Source organism: Galeopterus variegatus, unplaced genomic scaffold (assembly GCF_000696425.1).
Source record: "Galeopterus variegatus unplaced genomic scaffold, G_variegatus-3.0.2 Scaffold2504, whole genome shotgun sequence".
Taxonomy (NCBI): domain Eukaryota; kingdom Metazoa; phylum Chordata; class Mammalia; order Dermoptera; family Cynocephalidae; genus Galeopterus; species Galeopterus variegatus.
In genome coordinates, this window is record NW_007728615.1 from 185,737 (window position 1) to 206,131 (window position 20,395).

Below are 20,395 nucleotides of genomic sequence, written 5' to 3' on the forward strand. Positions count from 1 at the left end.
AGGGGCCCCCGCTGGCCTCCTCACAGGGCGGGAGTCCGGCGCCCTCCCCGGCCGGCTGCGGCGGCAAGGGCCGGGGCGGGGTACTCCCGGCCGGGGCGGCCCCCGGGCAGCAGGAAGAGAGTTGGGGCGGTTCGGTGCCCTTGCCCTGTCCGCCCCCGGCCACCAAACAAGCCGGCATTGGGGGGGAGCCAGCCGCAGCAGGAGCCGGCTGCAGCCCTCGGCCCAAGTATCAGGCGGTGCTGCCCATTCAGACAGGCTCTCTCGTGGCGGCGGCCAAAGAGCCTACGCCCTGGGCTGGGGACAAGGGTGGGGCGGCTTCCCCTGCTGCCACCGCCTCGGACCCAGCGGGACCCCCACCACTACCTCTGCCCGGGCCGCCACCCCTCGCGCCCACCACCACCGGCGGGACCCTGGCGGCAAGCGAGGGCAGATGGAAGAGTATGAGGAAGAGCCCTCTCGGAGGTGGCGGCGGCTCGGGAGCCTCCAGTCAGGCAGCCTGCCTCAAACAGATCCTTCTGCTGCAATTGGACCTCATCGAACAGCAGCAGCAGCAGTTGCAGGCCAAGGAAAAGGAGATCGAGGAGCTGAAGTCTGAGAGAGACACGGTACGGGAGGGGTTAATCTGCATTCGGGACGAGGAGCGAGTTGTGCGCATGCTCAGGGGAAGGGGGTGGCTGTAGGAGGTTAAGGTACCCCTTGATTAGGGGTAAAGGAGGTTGGCCACAAGCAAAGGAGTATCTTAGGTGCTGGGTCCTTGAGAGCCGAGCTCACAGACACGTTGAGATAGAGGGGAGGGTTAAACGGCAGTTTCCCAGAGGGAGGGGGAGGGGGAGGGGAGGCTTCAGGTGCCAAAGGGTTAATTTAAAATGATAACCCCAGAGTTGTGGGAAAGACGTTTAAAGTGGGGGAAAAAAACTGATTTCTGAGGGGTTAAAAATGAAAGGGTGGGGAGCATATGTGGTGGCTTTATGGAAGGAGTTAAATTAAGGAGCGTATTGCGTTAGAAATGCATTGTGGAGGAGAGGGACACAGCGGCTGTTGCTCTAACTGCTGCAGCATCTTTAGACAGGAGGGTAGTCTCTTAGTGGGCAGAGGGGTAGAGGTTTACATGGAATCCTTTTGTAGTTTTCTTAAACGATATTGAAATCACTGCCTTTGATTCCAGACAGTTTTTAATAGAAATCTGAGTTATAAAACATGACCCACTGACCAGATCCCCTGTATAAGCATGGTATTTGAAGCTGGAAGATTTTAAGGCATGAGGGAAAGTAAGCTTATTAAATGTATTAAGTAAACCACCCCCAATTTCTATTTTAGAATCTTAAGGTAATAGGGAAGTCGTTTATTATTTCTTTGTACTTTCGAGGAGCATGACTACATAGGCTTGTTTTTACTGCAGCAGTAGTTAAGGACACCTCTGGCTAAAACATATTCCTTCAGATATCTGGGAAGCTGGAGTGGTGGGGTATTAATGTGCTAGCATACCTTACAGCTTCCTAAAAATAAACATGGTTTCTACAATTGTTGTGTTCAAGCTGCAGCAGTCGCGCTTGCACGCTCGCTGTCTCTCTCTCTCTCTCTCTGGCGTCATGTGCGCCAAGGGCTGAGCAAGGGAGCAGAGGGCTATTCATTTTGTTTGCTTTCCAAATGAATCGCATTGGGCAGCTTTTTTTATTGGAGAATGTATTCTGCAAGGTGGAATGGGAGCTGGGGCAGATCTCATTAAAATATCTCATGGTATTGATTTGTGGAAGTTATTCAACATGGAGGTGGCGCTACTCAGCTACTGTACTGCAGTCTAGGGGTGTGATGGTACTGTAATTACAACACATCATATTCTTACATAGAGGGTGGGTGGGAAGAGAAGGACCAGTGAAGGAGAAGAAATCAAGGAAGTGTCACCCTCAAACTGTGGTTAAGTAATGCTAAGGCTATGAATCAAAACAGATATAAGGAGATGAAATGAGAGTATGGCTGACAGGGGGTGCTCTCTGCTGATTGTGGAGGTTTCTGCTCAGTTCCTGAGGTAATGGCCCCTTTGCAGGCTTTACTAGGCAAGAAAAGTGGGGTGAGTTAGGGATAGAGTGTCATTCTGAACTTGGTATTCACTGCTTCTGTTGTGTATTGCAGTCTTAGCATTACTTAAGCTTGTTTTTCTTATTCCAGTTGTTGTTTGGCCTTGAATGAAATCTGTGCAATGGATGTAATGAAGGCAGCATTAATATCACTGTCTAATCCAGATACAATTCTTGTAGTAGGGTGTAAGTAGCACAGTTGGCACCTTTTCTCAAAACTAAATGTGAAGTTTTCAATGACAATAGACTTCAATTTTCTGTTCGATTATGTCGTCTTCGCTTTTAATTAGAATTAAAGGACTTTGGTTTTAATCAATATTTAGATAAATAAGTATATTTTTTTCGGTTATCTTTTTTTTTTTTTTTTTTTTTTTAAAGATGACGGGTAAGGGGATCTTAACCCTTGACTTGGTGTTGTCAGCACCACGCTCACCCAGTGAGCAAACCGGCCATCCCTATATGGGATCCGAAATCCGAACCCGTGGCCTTGGTGTTATCAGCACCGCACTCTCCCGAGTGAGCCACAGGCCGGCCCTTTTTCGGTTATCTTAAAGTGGCTTCAAGTCAGTTTGGGAGCTTCCAAAATATCCGAACCCGTGGCCTTGGTGTTATCAGCACCGCACTCTCCCGAGTGAGCCACAGGCCGGCCCTTTTTCGGTTATCTTAAATGCAAAACAATATGTATATGTCATTATTGTTGGGATTTATGGTTACTGATTTCAAATGTAGCTTTCATTGTTTTAGAAGTCCCCCCCCCCCATCCCTTTCAAATAACACGGCCATCCCTAGTGGCACTGTATGAGCTCTTAATTCCTTCTCAATGTACTGTTTGGACTTTGGCATTGTATATAGAGTTTTGAAGGTGAAAGTAGGGAGGATAGGATTTGAACAACCTTAAGCCCTCTTAAAAGAACACATATAAGGTTGATTTTGGAAGCTCCCAAACTGACTTGAAGCCACATGGTTAGCAGTAGCAGAGATGATGCCATTAAAAGGCATGCTGTAGCCCCTCCCAGTGGAGAAGATCTTGTTTCAGAAGAATGAACTACAAATTCCCTCATGCCTCTTCCCATCTAGGTTAGCCCCTAAAATTAAAGTGTACCTTATCTTCTCTGTGTGTTTAAGGAAAACTATTCAGATTACCGTCTGCCTAAAAATTGAATTGATGTGGTCCACAGAAAGAGGCAGAAGACTATACTGATTCCTAAATGGGGCTAAGAACCTGTGTTTAATTTTTTGTGTTAAGTCTATATTTTGCTACTCTCTCTTTTAGCTCCTTGCTCGAATTGAACGTATGGAAAGGCGGATGCAGCTGGTGAAGAAGGATAACGAGAAAGAAAGGCACAAGCTGTTTCAGGGCTATGAAACTGAAGAGAGAGAGGAAACAGAGCTATCTGAGAAAATTAAACTGGAGTGCCAGCCGGAGCTTTCCGAGACATCCCAGACTCTGCCTCCCAAGCCTTTCTCATGTGGGCGGAGTGGAAAGGGACATAAAAGGTGTGCTGATAGTTTTGTTACACTGCCTGGACATGATGAGGACACTTGTTACCAGTGACTGAGAGTAGGGAATTGGGATTTATGAATTGGCTTTATAGCACCCATAGCCTGAATTATGAAGTCTTCTAATGCTGAGAAACTATCTTGAAACATTCTTGTGGAGGCTATAAAAGTTTGTTAGGAACATTTTGGTCAGAGTAGTAATTACAGAATGCGGAGTACATCATAAAGAGAATGGGCAACAAATATGACAGCTGGATTAAAACTATAGCATTTCACCTGAAGTTAGGAAGTGTTAAACTCCTTCATTGTTTTAGGTACTGTTAGACATTTAAAAAAAGTAATTTCTTTGGACTCAAATTAGTCAAATTATGAGGATGGGCATAAATTTTGAAAATTCAGAATTCAAATGCAATAAAATAGTCAGATGTAAATACTAACATAAACTAAGTTTTGTAAGATTCAGAGATATTACAGATTATTCTGAGTAAGAATTATGAAACTTTAAGGAGGAGACGGATCTTGAAAAAGAAAGATATATAGGACTTAGGTTGGTAAAGAGAAAAGTGGATGGCAGTCTCAGGATTTGGAAGGGTGGGAGATAAGGGGGAGGGAGAGAAGTGAGAGAAAGAAAAAGGAAATAGCGATTCTACTTAACATGATACAGGGTTGGGGAAAAAAGACTGGTCTCTGGGTGGCAGGAATGAAATAGGTGGCATAAAGTAGTGGCATCTAATGTTGGATCTTGAATAAAACAGGAACCTTTTTAAATCTAGTAAGCAATAAGATACTTTTAGAGATTCTTAAGCATGAAAACTCACTTTTTAAATAAACATTTGCTAAGGGCCTATTATACATGCTGTTAAGCATTAAGGAACTGTTCCTGCTTATGACTGCCAAGTGAGCATCAGATATTTAGGTACCTGAATACTGGTCATTTGGAGGCAAGAGAACAAACTAGCTCTCTTGCCCTAAAATGTATTCAAATCAGATTTTATTCAAGAGTCAATACATTTTATAACATTTTTTTTTCCCTATCTAATAGGAAATCCCCATTTGGAAGTACAGAAAGAAAGACTCCTGTTAAAAAGCTGGCTCCTGAATTTTCAAAAGTCAAAACAAAAACTCCTAAGCACTCTCCCATTAAAGAGGAACCCTGCGGTTCCTTATCTGAAACTGCTTGTAAACGTGAATTGAGGAGCCAAGAAACCCCAGAAAAGCCCCGCTCTTCAGTGGACACCCCACCAAGACTCTCGACTCCCCAAAAGGGACCCAGCGCCCATCCCAAGGAGAAAGCCTTCTCAAGTGAGATAGAAGATTTGCCGTACCTTTCCACCACAGAAATGTATTTGTGTCGTTGGCACCAGCCTCCCCCATCACCGTTACCATTACGGGAATCCTCTCCAAAGAAGGAGGAGACTGTAGCAAGTAAGGCATAGAGAACACTTGCTCTTATACCCTAGTGGTGGCGGTCAAGCTAACAAGTGTGAAAATGCCTTTGGCATTTTTTAAAAAGTGCAATCGATAAAGCAGAGTTCTGTCAAGAATGAGTAAGTTAACAGCCAGAGACAGACACTGTGCAGGCATTGCAAATAGATGGAATTACAGCAAAATGTGCTCAATGTATTTGCCTGCTTACAACACTGGGAGATGTGTTTGCCAGTAAGTTGCTCATCACAAGAGCACCAGACTTGGGGGTGTAATCTCCAGCAACTTGCATGCCCTCTGAAAGAAGGGTTTTCTGTGCTGTGAAATGCATAGAACTTATACTTTGCCATACACGACTGTTCCTGCAATTGATATTGTGTGAAACCTGGGAGGGCGGTTTTTGGGTGTTCTCAGGGGCCAATGGTAATTTTTGGATTGGCGAGCCACCTTGGGGTGGGGAATTTCACCTGGGCCTCCACTCTTTAACTATATAAACATTTATCTGTATCTCTATGTCCCGGGCTGGGGGGCAGGAGAAATTTGCCAAAGACCAACAGTCTTATTTTATCTTACTATACTTCACAAAGGTTCTAAAATGTGAAGAGTTTACTTGGATTGCAGTAGCCCATTCGTTGTTCATATATTTAAATAAAATGGTCTACAAACTATTTTTCAAACAATAAGGACTATCTTGGGATATCTGAGCTTCTTGGGGAGGGTGTGGGGTGTGGGACCTTGGTCTTCATTCCTTTTTTTTTTTTTTTCTTTATGGCTTCCACACAGAGATGCTCCCCCATCTCCTACATCAACCAGTAATGGAATGTGCCTTCAATCATGTAATAATAGTCTATGACAGTCACTGTGGGTGCTCTGGGGTAATGGTGGGGGAGGCCTTCTTGGATAGAGCTGCACCCCTGAGTTTCTACCACTGTGTCTTGCCCTAGCAGGGATGGGGATGGAAATCTATTCCAATAAGACAAGAGTATTCTCCGGGCTTTGTTTGGCTGTTCTGGTGACAAAATTAAGTGGGAAAGATAGATTACTCTTCTTAATTATCTAACATTCATTAGGCCTCACACTTGAGTACATGAGATAGACTAGGCTCCTGATCTAGTTCAGAATTTTTTTGTTGGTTCAGTCAGTGGAACAGGTTCATCCTTAATGGTTAACTTTTTTGCTGCCATGGCAATGCTGCATAACAACTTAAGAGAAACCATGAAGCAACTTCCCATCTGGGATTGGGAAATGGCTTGGTCCAGAGATGTTCTGTGTGACTGGCTGTTTTTGAAAACCCTATCTGCCCTAGTACAGAAAAGTCCAAACACCTCTGAGATTGTGGGCATAGCAGTATGAAGGAGTCTGACTGGGGAGATTCCAGCCCCTTGAGGAGCATGAGTTGTGAATAAATGTGTGAATCTTTATTCTTGATGCCCCTATCTCAAGAGGAAGTCTCAATGGCTTGTTCTAAGGAAGCCAAAGTCTTTGTGCATGTTGTTCAGGCTGGACCAGCAAGGTAGTTTGTTTGGAGGGAGGAGGGAGCTGTTTAAGAAGACTACATATGTAAGTTTTGAGAACGCTGATTTTTTATTTGAAAAATAGGGTCAACTTTTACTCACCTGCCATGTTCTGAGTTTAAGGTTTGATATCCTTGGCCATCAACTGTTGCAGGGAAACCACCCTAAATAATGAAGAAAAGAAGTCGTCTCAGTGTAAAATAAAAAAAGTGGTGGGCTTATTTTCTTTTCTTTTGTCTGCTGTTCCCTCTTCCCCTCCCCCAGAGAGAAATTCTCAAAAGAACAACTCAAAAAACAAAATGGCTTCCTAGTGAGAACTTCAGTGATGATCCTTTCCTCCATTTTGGGTATGGGCTTTTTTTCTTTTTACACTGAGATGGTTCTTCTTTCCTGCATTATTTAGGATGTCTGATGCCATCAAGTGTTGCAGGAGAAACTTCAGTCTTGGCTGGTGAGTAGAATAGGAATTGTGCTGGCTGGGCCTGGGGTGGGGGGTTGGTGGGATGGTGGATGGTTGGGTGCTGTATTCCCCATCTATTGGATGTGGGAGTGAGATTCCTTGGTGTATGATTGATTATACTGAACAGACTTGAAACTGATGACAAATTTCAGTTGTTTTTCAGGAACTGCAATAGTATCCATTATATGAATTGTCAGGTATTGGCTTAGTGTTTTTTGTGATACCGAGTTTGGCAGATCACAATGGCATTTTAGGTTCTTTTATACCATAGGGAGGATATTGACTATGGCTTCAGGCGAGGCTATAGAATAGATTCCTATCACTTGGTAACTGTCTTATCTGGGGAGAGACCTCTTGTTCTAATGTATAGTTGAAGGGTTGTACAACTTTAGATTTAAGGGTGGTTCCACCCCTCCTCCCTTTCTTTTTCTTTTTCTTTTTTTTTTTCAGTTCCTTCTTGGAGGGACCACTCAGTAGAGCCTCTAAGGGACCCAAATCCTTCAGAGCTTTTGGAGGTAGGTAACTACGAACTGTCGGTGTAAGTAAGAGACCAAATAGAACATGGGAGTGTAGCTTGAATATGTCATAGTACTATGGATGGGTTAAATAGAACTTTAAGGCCAGAAGGGAATTTGAGAGATTATCTAGTTCAACTCCTTCATTTTATAGATGAGAAAACTGAGGTCTAGAGTGGTGGTTATGTAATTTATTCAAGAATAAATAGCTAAGGTAGTGTTCTAAATGAAGGTAGATTTCATGATAAGTAGAAAAGTTATATATCACTCAGCAACAAAATTATATATTTCAAGCTTATTTGACTCTTAAAAATTGGATATTTATTTTAAGCTCAGATTCTTACAAAGTATAGAGGTGGGGAGGGTTTAAGGCAGTCTCAGGGATTGTTTCAGTTCGATGTGACTTTTACCTTGGAGAGCTATAGAAATGATTTTGAAATCTGGGGATTCTAAGAGGATGGGGTGGGGAAAGGAGTGTGTTTTGGTGATTCTTTTGCCAGGAGGTTCACATGATATTCATAGACTTAGGCTCAGGTAAACACTAAAGTTGAAAAATTTTATATTCCTAGAAGCTGGAAATTCATATACATGTGTAACATGGTGATAAATAGCTTATCAGCTGCTATTCTTTACACAGAACCTGGATGACAGTGTGTTTTCAAAGCGGCATGCAAAACTGGAGCTGGATGAGAAGAGAAGGAAAAGGTGAGGCCAGAGATGTTCATCCTGGGAGCAACCAAGCCTTAGGACCCTGACCTCCCTCTTCCATGTTGTGGAGAGTCCTGGACCTCTTAACATTTTTACATTACTGGCTTCCCAACTGGTTGAGTATCTTAGTTGGATGTGGTAATTGTTGTAGGTAAACATATTTGGCCTCTTTTTTTTCATGTATTCCATTTCTTAGTTCCACTCTCTGTGGAACACCAACACATGATCTGGACTGCTAGACCTAAACATCTCTTCCCCTAACCAGGCAGTTAGTTCTCTTTACCCCACCTAGAAGAGTCAGCAAAGATCTTCCTAGTGTCTGGATTGTGTGATTTGCTTTTACAGAACATGTTTTGGGTAAGCAGTAATGTTGGGTTTGTTTGTGTTGTTTGGTTTGTTTTTCCCAGATGGGATATTCAGAGGATCAGGGAACAAAGAATTTTACAGCGACTGCAGCTCAGAATGTATAAAAAGAAAGGAATTCAGGAATCTGAGCCTGAGGTTACCTCATTTTTCCCTGAGCCAGATGATGGTAAGTTTTGTCTATCTAAAAGAGTAGGTTTTTCGAAGAAGAAAAAGGGTGCCAGGCTCCAGGATACAACTTGCTCCGAATGAATGAACTGTATTTTGGAGCAGTTATAGTTGCTAGACACTTCCCATCTCTGTCACTAACGAGGTCCCATTTGACTTTCTTCCATAGTCGAAAGTTTGATGATTACCCCCTTCTTGCCTGTTGTAGCATTTGGACGACCATTACCAAAATTAACTCCACAGTAAGTATAAAGTTTTTTTTTCCTCCCCTCTCAGGTAGCCTGCACCTCCATTTCAGATTTCATGGAAGCCTAGATATAAGGTGGGACCAGGTGGCTTAGGCATAGCCATGGTTCTTTGACAGAAGTGAGGCTACCTGGGCAACTAGCTTTTGCAGTGATAAGATTCCCAAGACAGGAATTAGGAGGATTGCTTTTTGAGTTAGAAATAGGTTATTCCATCATTTTAATGGTACACTATTGCTCTGGCTTTGAGGCAAGAAAGACATTCCAAACTTGGAACTTTGGAGTCAGGGCTAGGAGTGATGAGGGACATAGTGACTTTTTTGGATTGCTATCATGTCCACACTGAATCCCCTCTAGTCTTGCAAGTTGATTTCCGCATCCTTTTTTGCCAGGAATTTTGAGCTGCCCTGGTTGGATGAGCGTAGCCGATGCAGGTTGGAGATCCAGAAGAAGCAAACACCTCACCGGACATGTAGGAAATAGCTGTGCTGGCAAAAACCCTCTGTCTTCAGATAGTTGTAGCATGCCATTCCCAGAGAGTGGCAGAGACCTGTGTATGTGACCTATGTCCTCATGTATGTTATCATTCGCTGATGCCCTTCCATACTCCCCTGATTTTGGTTTTGTTTTCATTGCTCTGATTTCACAAAAACTCTTTCATTGGGCTAATTGTAAATTGTGGAGGATGATTGGCATTTCTTTTCCCTTTTTGGGGAAATGAGCTCTCAAGCTAAATCTATGGGATGGCAGATTTGGATGTTTTAGGGGTCTGCTTCCATAAATTTGCCTATGGTAAAGGGTTAAAAGGGCTCTCTTTTCTTTTAGACATGTGAATATGAAGCAACCCCTGCCCTTAGAGCTGTGCCTGCAAGGCACTCTTCTTGCCTTGGTATACCCTCCTTATAGTTTGGGTAGTGGAATTTACCCTAAAATAAACAAAAAACCTCACCACGAGCTTTGGGACCAGATGAGGAATAACAAGTGAAGTGATGAAGCAAGTCATCTTCACAGAGTGGAAAAGAGATTGGAGAGTTGGTAGTTAATGTCTGAAAAGATAGTTCTCTTAAAACTATTCTGTGATATAGCCACGTGGGAAAGGATGTTTGACTGTAATTTTCCTAGTTAATGGGTAATTGAATTTCTTCCCCTACCCCTCAAAAAGTAAAACCTTGGGAAAAGAGAATGGGGATGGTTAGTTTTGGACAAGTTACAGCTCTAAACAAAGGAGTTGGCATTCGGGGATGGCATGCCAGAACCTATATAGATGTCCTTGTGTCACATCACTTCTCAAGTATTCCTTAGTTGGGCTTTATCTTTTTAGCTGAGCTCTTGGTGGTGGGGTAGATATTTAGGGAGGGTGGAGGGAGGGGGTGGAAATATGTACTTCCTTTGGCTGGCAAATGTCTACATCTTGAAACAAACAGATGTACCTAATGAGCTTCTCCATTCACTTTGTAAAGATAGATTTGTATGTGTACCATCTTGGTTCTCCCCTGTTTCGTTAAAAAAAAAAAATTCAGGACAGCACTCCCAGGCCACTTTGGTCTCAGTGTAAGATCTCTTTTAACTATCTGGAAGGAAAATAGAGCCAAGACCTCTGGTCTTAAATATATAGGAATTGCCTTTCTTTAGTCTTCAGGACTATTGTGTGAAAACAAGTAGGGGTCTAATCTCCTAGAAGGTAGGGGTTTTTACCCTTGAAGAGAATATGTCCCCAGATTACTAGCACTTTTAGAGGAGAAGCCAAGGTATGTAGGGTGTGTGGCCGGCCCATCAGTGGAGCATGAGAGAGAATAGGATACCATTGTGGGAAGAGAAAGAAAAATTCCTCAGGGGCCTCCCACTGCTAAAGCTTTTTGTGAGATGTTGATCTGTGCTCCCTGGGTTTGACTTTTAAAGGAATTATTCCGGCAGCACGTGTAGTATTCTTGGATGATCTTGCTGCTCTTCTTTCTCCTTTTTTGTGTGTGTGTGGCTATGGGTTTTCATTTGTAACTCCATCTGCTTAGGAGAGTGGGCTCTCTATAAGAAAACCTGCTGTAAACTTCATGGCAGCAAGGACGTAGAGAGAAGTAGGACTTATTCCACTAGGGGCTCTCATCTCACACTTTAAGGAAAAGAAGGAGATTTCTAGAAAAACTGGGCCAGATTTTCTTTGTTCTTTATTATTTTAGTGTGGCAAGCTGTTTAGCTTTCCTACTCTGACCTATGTTATGTTCCTTCATAATGTGCCCAAAAAGAAAAGACCCCAGTTGGTGTCTCTTTATTTTGTTCCTTGATCTCTCTCAGTATCTTCTTGATTTTAGCATTTGTTGGGTTCCCAATTTTGAATATGGGTTAACAAATTTAACCTTTATGTTTGTGTCCTAGTCAGGGGACTCCCCAGATTCTTGTGAGCTAGACCGAGAGGAATCTACGAGGTGCTATTTGGCCAGACTTAAGTGAATTCTATTTCCTTGGTTCTCCCTCTCCCTGAGAACCTCTTGTTTTATTGTCCCCTCTTCTAGTTCAATTTTCCTTTGATTTGGATATGTTGAGGTTTGTTGAGGAGGCTGGAGAGTAGATTAGCTAAGTTTAAAGACTGAAAATTACAGTGTGTTAGAGCATGGGGGGAAAATAGTCTTATTTTTCCCTACATGGGATACAACACTGTGGAATTCAATCTTTGACTGAAGGCCCTGCAATTCTCCTAAAACATAGTTCTTTGTTTCTTTCTTTAACAAAGTTTAAGCTAGTGTTAATAAATTAAAAAGAGAAATTGCTTGTCTGTCGACTTCAGCTTTGTTTATACCCATTTCATATTGTTGTCTGTGTTGTAATTCATACTTTTGATACCATTTCTGATGTGTAAAATTGGTTGTCTTGTAAATATCTTATAAAGAGTTCAATTGTAAATAAACTATTGTGGCTGTTAATTTTTGAACTTCTTCAATTTATTAGATTTATTGGGAAGCATTAAACAGTTTTGCTTGTATATTTTTAAAGTTTGGAAAAAGAAATTTATTTTCACAATAAAAAAGAATAACACATTCTTTCTCCCTTTACATAAGATACTCACTTCCATTTATGTATAAGTACAATGTATATTTCATTCCTCTTTTTCCAGTGTGTTTCTTTACATGTAATTGGCAACTTTAAAAACACAAGAGATTGTAGGCTACTTGGTGCCTGATAACTAAGTTTATAAAATCTCCGAGTTAAAAAGACCTAATAGGTCATCTAGTCTGACCCCTGATAGATGATCTCCCCTGGACAACATTCTAGACAAGTGAAATCCAGTTTCTGCTTCAACACTTTTTCTCCCCATACATTTTTTTCCCTAAATGTTTGAAAATTCTTCCTCATTGACAAAATCTTACTTCTTGTAACTTGAATCCATTTGCTCTTGCTTTGCTTTCCAGGGTGATGAAAAAAATTCTATCCCTCCTTTTCCTCATAGTCCCTCTAATAGTTAAAGATTGCTGTGGCTATCTCAAGTCTTTCCTTCATGCTAAACGTTCAGATATTGTACAATTGTTCCTCAAAAGAAAGGATTCTGAATTTTCAGTTTCCTCTGGATGAGTTAAAAATTTACGTACATCCACGTAAAAACTGGACACAGACCAAACAACTGAAGGACAAAGTGGCAGACATTAATTTCCTTATTTAGACACTAAGCTTGGCAGCCTTATTTTCACTAATTTAGCTTGTGATCGATAAGCTCATCCAGGCCTTTTTAAAAATACGTATTAAATCATACATCCTCCATTTTGTAGTTGTTTTTGGCGGCTGGCTGGTACAGAGATCCAAACTCTTGACCTTGGTGTTATCAGCACCACACTCTTCTAAGTGAGCTAACTAGCCAGCCATCCTCCATTTTGAACTCAGGAAGTTGGTTTTTGGATCTGGACTTACAAATTGTCATATTTAGCCATTTTTCTAACCAGTTGAGATTGCTTGTGTCGTGATTCAATCTCAAGTCATTTATAATTCCTTCTAGTTTCATACTGTATAAATTTGATAAGCATCAGGATCCTTAACCATATCATTTATAAAAATATTAAGGACAATCTTGTGCTATGCCACAATGACCTTTATCTGTTTGTTTGATGTATTATTAATGTGCACTCCTGTAGGTGCACTAATAACAACAGCTCATGCATCTCCTATATCCTTATGGTCCAAAGAAAATATACTGATCTTTTTCATTGCTGACAAATGCCTTGCCAAAATCAAAGTATTTCAGTTTGGTAACCCTAACAAGAAGGAAATAAGTCAGGATTTTGAACCAACACCGATTTCCACTAATCACCTCTTTTCAAATCGGTTCTGAAATCTTGGTAAGACTAGCATCATAGCAGCCTGTACTTTGGGGAGAGGGGATGGCTGGGTGGGAAGACACGTGAAAAGGGAAAAGGAAACGAGGACACAGGCAAAACGCTGAAACGTTAAGTCCTCTCTCCGGCTTCACTGCAGACAGCTGGTTTCTCCTTTACTCTGTAGCTTAAACTGAGCTGGTGTGGCAAATCTGACGCAACACTACGGCTTTTAGACGTTTACCTTCATTTGTGATTTTACCAAGCAAACGAATACAGTAAAATTATCTGCCCCAAACGTAGGCAGAAACGAGAAATGCAAATAGAAAACCATGAAACACCCTAATGCTGCAGTAAAAGGGTGACAGGTCGACGCCTTCCACTTGGAAAGCCCAAGATGGCCGGACAAGGCACCCGGGGAGACTGCCGGAGTCCAGCTCCCTTCCCCCGGGGCCTGCCCAAGGGAAGCCGGGCGCCGCGCCACGCCCCCCTCACGTCACCGACATACGTAAACCCACTCGCCGGCATACGTGCCGCAGGGCTCAGCCCCGCCCCGAGCCCGGGCCCCTGAAAAGCGGGGCGGACAGACGCCGCGCGAAGCACGCCGGGACTGGTTCTTGAGTCTCCCAGCAGCCTCTGCGACGGGCGCGGTGCGTAAGTAGCTGGCCGGCGGGGGCCGTTTTCCGTAAGATGGCGGACCGGCGGCGGCAGCGCGCTTCGCAGGACACCGAGGACGAAGAATCTGGTGCTTCGGCCTCAGACAGCTGTGGCTCCCCGGCGCGGGGTGGCGGGAGCTGCAGCGGTAGCGCTGGAGGCGGCGGGAGCGGCGGTTCTCTGCCTTCACCGCGCGGAGGCCGAGCCGGGGCCCTTCATCTGCGGCGGCTGGACAGCGGGGGAGCGAAGAGCGCCGAGGAGTCGGAGTGTGTGAGTGCGCGCAGGCCGGGGCGGGGTGTGGACGGTGATGGGAGGCTGGCGGGGATGTCAGGAGCTGGGGCGTATGTTTTTAGAGAGGAGAGGAGAGGAGAGTTATCCCAGCGTGGGCTTGCATCCGGAGCCCCAAGGGAAGAGGCGGGGTTGGGGGTTTCTGGGAGGGCAGAGCCGCTGCGGAAGGAAAGCGGATGTTTATTCAGAAGTTGGGGCTGGAAGCAAAGATACCGGACCTCCCTTGAATGCCACTTTCCCCATCTTCCTAGTCTACCATTTTGTGTTGAGTCTTCAGCTCTCCATCCTCGTTTCTTTATTGTGCTCCCCACCCCTGAAAATCACAGAACTAATCCATGTCTTCTGCTTTCCTTCAGGAGAGTGAAGATGGCATTGAGGGCGATGGTGAGTAGCATTTTTTACCTCATCATAACGAGATTTTTGCACATAAACTCAGGTCACCAATTTCCAAAAGTTGACGTTATGCACTTAGGACTACGAAGTGGCTTTTTGTAGCATAGTGGTTAAGAGCCTAGGCTTTAGCAAAATGGTCTTGAGCAGGTCACATCTCCGAGCCTGTTTTCCGATCTGTAAATGGAGACTATAATTTTATCTACCACATAGAATATTAAAATTAAATGAGAATCTTAGTCTGACCCACAATAAGCAGTCAGGAAATGTAATTATAATAGTTTTTGTTGCTTTTTAAGATATACACATATTTCTGTTTTCTTTCAGCCGTTTTGTCGGATTATGAAAGTGCAGAAGACTCAGAAGTGAGTGTGGTAGGTTCTTTTTCCTGTGGTGTAGGTCAGAAAATGCATTTGAAAAACACTTATAAACCTCTGGTGCAGAAGTACCATGACCTACTTGTTTCTTCTCTTGTGCTTTATTTATTTATGTTTCTGAAAAACGGATACAGAAAAGTCTTGTCAGTTAGAGTGAGGGAAACTTGAGGCAAGCCTCCTCAAGCCACAGGTGTTACACTGTTGATAGTTGGCTTCTCTCTCTATCTAAAGAAAATAAGGTTGTAAATAAGAGAATGAGAACACCCTCAAGTCCTCCACAAGGTGCTTGACAGTTCGTTTTATGCTGTCTAGGTTGAGAAGCCAGCCAGTTGAATGTGTTTTTCCAAATGTATCTGAAGACTTCAAAAGGGCAAGATTCTGAGTGGTTTGTGCCAAACGCATCCCTCATTTTCAGATGGGCATTCTGTCTGTCTTTAGGTGAAAGTAAACTTTTGTGAGCTTACTTGTTTTGATTGGATAAAGTACTAGAGATGCCATTAGAATGGTTGGTTGTTTCCTGGGTTATTGAATGAAGTCCTGAGTTCTAGATTTTGCTGATGGGATTGTATACAGGGTGAATTGTTTCGTGGATCAAAGATTCGTTCTATAAATTTTATAGAACTTTCGCTGCATCTTCGATTCTGTTAAGGCCTTGGAGGTACAACAGTGAACATTATAATAAACTTCGTATCTTTAGAGATCTTAAAATTTAGTGACTTGCTGGCCGGTTAGCTCATTTGGTTAGAGCACAGCCTTGTAATACCAAGGTCACAGGTTCAGATCCACAAACTAGCCAGCCCCTCATACCCCCCCAAAAGTCTAAAAGAAAATTTAGTAAGGAAATCAGACAGTCATTAGGGCAATCTTATGACTCGCTGGAATAAGGTGAAGTAAGCTGTTATGGTTGGGCACTGAATCCATCTTAGGCAGTCAGGAAAGAATACATTAGAGTTAGTTAGGTAAAACGTGTTCTAGGCAGAGGGAACAGTCAAGAAAGCCCAGAGACAAGAGAAAAGATGGAGATTTGGGGAACTTGAAAGTAGTTTAGTGTGACTGAAGCATTGTTGGGATAGGATGGGTACCAGAAATAAAGGCAAATTGGTGAGCAGAGGCCAGATCATGAAGGGGCTTGTTTCTTCTCTTTCTAAAGTACCTATTCTGTGCCAGGAGCTATAGTAGGCACTGGGTAAAAGACAGACCTGGTTCTTGTGGAGTTTACACTCTTGGGTCAGAGGGGCAAGCAGTTAAACAAGTAATTACAATAATGTTTGGTAAGTGCCATGATTTTTGGAACATACAGCAGGGGCATCTAACTGGGTTTAGGGTGTTTGGAAACAGAATGGGATGTTCAAATAGAAACATGAAGGATGAGTAGGAGTTAGCCATGCTGAGAAATTTCTAAGCAGAGGGAACATTGGAAAGAAGGTCTAGAAAGGATGGATTGCTTTGGGAGTTGGAGAATATGACATGTTTAGTGTGAATAGAACATAGGAAGGCAAGAAAGGGAGGTAAGAAGAGAAGTAGTTGAGTCCAAATCTTAAAATACCTCATAAGCCAGGTTAAAAAGTATTTGGGGTTTTTGGGGGGGGGGGTTTGGTTTTTGGGGGCAGCTGGCCAGTACGGGAATCTGAATCTGTGACCTTTGTTATTTTTTTATTTTTATTTATTTATTTTTTTTTGGTCTTTTTTCGTGTCCGGCAACGGATCGCAACCCTCAGTGTCGTGCCCGTACCGGACCGGGACCGGCAACGGGATCGCAACCCTCGGTGTTGCGCCCGCACCTCGCTCAGCCAGTGAGTGGGAACCGGTCTATATGTGGGATCCGAACCCTCGGTGGGAGTGCCGCCGCGCTCCCAAGTGGCGCATTGTAGCAGTGCGCCACCAGGCAGGCCCCTGTGACCTTTGTTTATAAGGCTGTGCTCTAACCAACTCAGCTAACTGGCCAGCCCAAAAAGTATTTGAATTTTATTCTAAGGAAGTGAAAAACTATAAAAGTGTTTTATTTATTTATTTTTTTAATTAATTAATTTATTTTTTAAAAGATGACCAGTAAGCTAACCGGCCATCCCTATATGGGATTCGAACCCATGGCCTTGGTGTTAATCAGCACCACACTCTCCAGAGTGAGCCACGGGCCAACCTCTAAAAGCGTTTTAAACAATATGATTAGTCTTAAATTTTAAAGCAGTGTTTGTCACATCCAGAGAACACATGCATCAGGAAATCCAGTTGGTCAGTCTGTACTGAAACAATCTTGGGAGGGCCGAAGGGGGAACTCAGACATTTATATGTTAACAAAATCCCAACTTGATACTTGTGCACAGTAACATTTGAGAATTAGTTATTTTGTTTGTAATGGGAACATTGATCTGAGGTGAGCAAAACTGGAGACAGAAATGCTAGTCAGTTAGGAAAGCTGTTGTGGAAATCCAGGCCAAAGCGAGTGGCATGGAGTAGAGTGGTGGCAGTGAAAATAGAAGTGGACAAAACGAAAGTTGCAAGAGGTTTGGGGATGGGGAGTATTTGCTGTAGTCACTAGAGGATGGAAACATTGGGAACACTGCCAGGCAGTATGGAGTGTCCAGTGAGGTTTGGGGATGGGGAGTTGATAGTGGCTCACTGTTGTGTATGTAAAGGAGTTTGAATGTTATCTTAGAGGCAAGGAAAGAAATGCCACTGAAGGCTTTAAGTGTGGAGGATGAGTTGTGGGCAAGGCAAGACTAAAGGCAGGACAGTTGTTAAGAGGTTGTTAGGATAGTCCAAGGAACATGATGATCGTACCCTAAAGAAGGGACGTGCCAGTGGGACTAGAAAGACATGGACAGATTTAAAAGAAATTTTGATGGTACTAATGGAACACCTTCATTCACCTTCATTGAATGTGGAGCCTGAATTAAGAAGGAATGGGCTGGCCGGTTAGTTTAGTTGGTTAGAGTGTAGTGTTGTCACACCAAGGTCAAGGGTTCAGATACCCTTACTGGCCAGTCACCAAAAAAATAAAAAATTTTAAAAATAAGGAGTCAAAGGGATGCCCAGTTTGATGAATGGTGTTATTCACTCAGAAAGGGACCACAGGAGGAGATTTCTGGAAGGACGGTGGTGGGTTAGGTTTTGGATGTTTTGAGATTGCAGAATCTGTGGGACTTTGAAGTGGTGATATCTAGTATATAATTTCTAATTATTTCTCATACCTTCTAATTCTGATGTTATTTCATGCCTTATATAGTATTCTCAATGTCTTTTTAGCTATTTTGAAATAGAAATTGCAGTTTTGATATGCACATGTTTTTCTGGCATGTTTTCATTGTAGGAATGCTATTCTACTTATTTTTTTCTTTGTAATAAGTTTAATATGGGATTTAGCGTCTATAGTTTCTGTTTATTTTTACGTAAAATTAGTTTTTATCTTTTAGAAAGAAGCATTGTTCAAAGTAGCTTTTCCTAATTTCCCAGAGCTCCCTCTTCTTTCGTTTTCCTGTGGTGTTAAAAAATACGGTGGCTTGCTTTCTGAGATTTGTTACCTTTGTTCCCCTCCCCAACTTGTGTGGAGCTTCCCTGTCCTCAATTTGATTCTCTTCTTGACAGTTTCTCTTCAGTGTGGGACCCTGTCCTAGAAGAGACCCCTGGCAGCCAGGTCGGTTTCACCCCTTCAGACCTTCTTGTCACAGGACCATTATATTCATATGGTGAAACCCCTCCTGTTTCCAGTGGCTGTTCTCAGTTTTGCCTGCTGTGCCTTCCATTGATTATTTTAGGGTTCACCTGTTCTCAGGTCCATTTGCTTCTCTCTGCCTTGTCCTGCAATGACATCAGTGCTATGCAGGTCCTGTGGCTGGGGGTGCTTAGTTTTTATGCGCTTACATTTTGGAGTTTAGGGCACACCTTGTAACCTAGTTTTGTTGTAAATGCTGTCTGAAGGGTTTTGGTTTTGTTGTCCAGAAGCTCTGTCATTCCATGTGGAGATTTGAAAAGACGTTAAGAACTATGACAGTGCCATTTTCCCAGAATCCTCCAAGAAAACTTTTTAAAGAAACTTGACTATGAATGGGAGGCTAAAGATATGGTAGCTGGAGGGAAGACTTTGAGGTGAAGAGGTGATTTGGGAGTGGTTTTTTAAAGTTGGGAGAATCTCAAGTATGGTTAAAGATTGAAGGAATGAGTAGAAAGGGAAAGAAAAGGGAGGGAATAGATAATAAGTATGCTGGTGTCCTTGACTGAGTATGTGAGAAGAAATAGGAACCAGACGAGAACCATCTTCCATTGTAATTATAGAAAGATGGGAAGGAAAGGCACGTGCAGAGGAAGAAGCTGGTGTTCCCTTCTTTGTGAAATAGAAGGAAAGACGTCTGCTTTGAGAAGTGGGTTTAGTGGAGGGGCAGGGTAGGGATTGTGAGACTAAAGCTTTGAATAGTTGAGGTTGGAGGTGGCATTGATCTGTGAAGCGGTGTGTGTGTGTTTAACCCTTTTCAGCAATGGAGTAGTCAGTTGTAGGTTTAGAGAAAGCAGACATGAGAGTTGATCCAGTCCCAGGCACGTGGAAGTAGCAAGGGAATTGAGTGTGTTACTAGTAGTGATTGAAATGAATGGGCCATAGAGTCAAGAGAGAGGAAAGTGAATATGAGAAAGGACCGATTGATGGGCAGAAGGTAGAAGGGTGAAGGGAGTAGATGTCTTAAGAAGTTGGAGATGGGCAGGGAAAGGAACAATGGAGTAATAACAGAAATAAAAGGCATTTTTTTTAAAAAATGGCTTTGTTGAGATACAGTTCACATACAATTTATCCATTTGAAGTGCATAATTTGATGGTTTTTAGTATATTCACAGATTATTGCAACCGTTACCACTGTCAGTTTCAGAGCATTTTTATCACCTTAAAAAGAAACCCTGTACTCTTTAGCTATCAACTCCCCAGTCTCCTACCCTCCTTTCTGGTCCTAAGCATCCACAAATCTATTTTCTGTCTATAGATTTTCCTATTCTGGCCTTTCATATGAATGGAATCATATAATATGTGGTCGATTGTGGCTGGCTTCGTTCACTTAGCATAATGTTTTCAAAGTTTTCATTAAATTATAGCTTATATCGGTACTTCTATGGCTAAATAATATTCCATTGTATGGATATAGCACATTTTGTTTATTCATCCATTGATGGGCATTTGGATTGTTTCTATCCACACCCGCAGCTTTATTGAGGTAAAAATTGACAAATAAAAATTGTACTATGGGGCCGGCCCAGTGGCGCACTGGATAGTGCACCGCTTGGGAAGCGCGGCTGCGCTCCCGTCCGAGGGTTCGGATCCCATATACAGACCGGTTCCCGCTCACTGGCTGAGCGAGGCGCGGGAGCAACACCGAGGCTTGCGGTCCCGTTGCCGGTCCCCGGTCCGGTACGGGGGCAACACTGAGGGTTGCGATC

At 43.0% G+C, this 20,395-nt stretch overlaps 2 protein-coding genes across 4 annotated transcripts in view; both read left to right on the forward strand.

Annotated features, from left to right (window-relative positions):
* Nucleotides 1-2: 2 nt before the first annotated feature.
* Nucleotides 3-11,947, forward strand: MSL1 (male-specific lethal 1 homolog (Drosophila); the record flags this gene model as incomplete). Its single annotated transcript, XM_008582039.1, has 9 exons — nt 3-605; nt 3,349-3,572; nt 4,618-5,000; nt 6,918-6,965; nt 7,425-7,489; nt 8,127-8,194; nt 8,605-8,729; nt 8,898-8,970; nt 9,366-11,947. Coding segments are annotated over 9 exons (1,680 nt in total), but the record flags the coding sequence as incomplete, so codon positions are not given.
* A 1,922-nt stretch (nt 11,948-13,869) lies between these two features.
* The window catches only part of CASC3 (cancer susceptibility candidate 3), a 19,809-nt gene continuing 13,283 nt past the window's right edge, over nt 13,870-20,395 (forward strand). Inside the window, exons 1-3 of one of the 3 annotated variants that reach the window (XM_008582035.1) lie at nt 13,870-14,192; nt 14,567-14,594; nt 14,928-14,965. In XM_008582035.1, the coding sequence (XP_008580257.1) occupies nt 13,959-14,192; nt 14,567-14,594; nt 14,928-14,965 (300 nt within the window). In that variant the 5' untranslated portion in view covers nt 13,870-13,958. Of the gene's footprint in view, nt 14,193-14,566; nt 14,595-14,927; nt 14,975-20,395 lie in introns of all 3 variants that reach the window. The other 2 variants (XM_008582034.1, XM_008582036.1) reach the window with 2 other exon arrangements.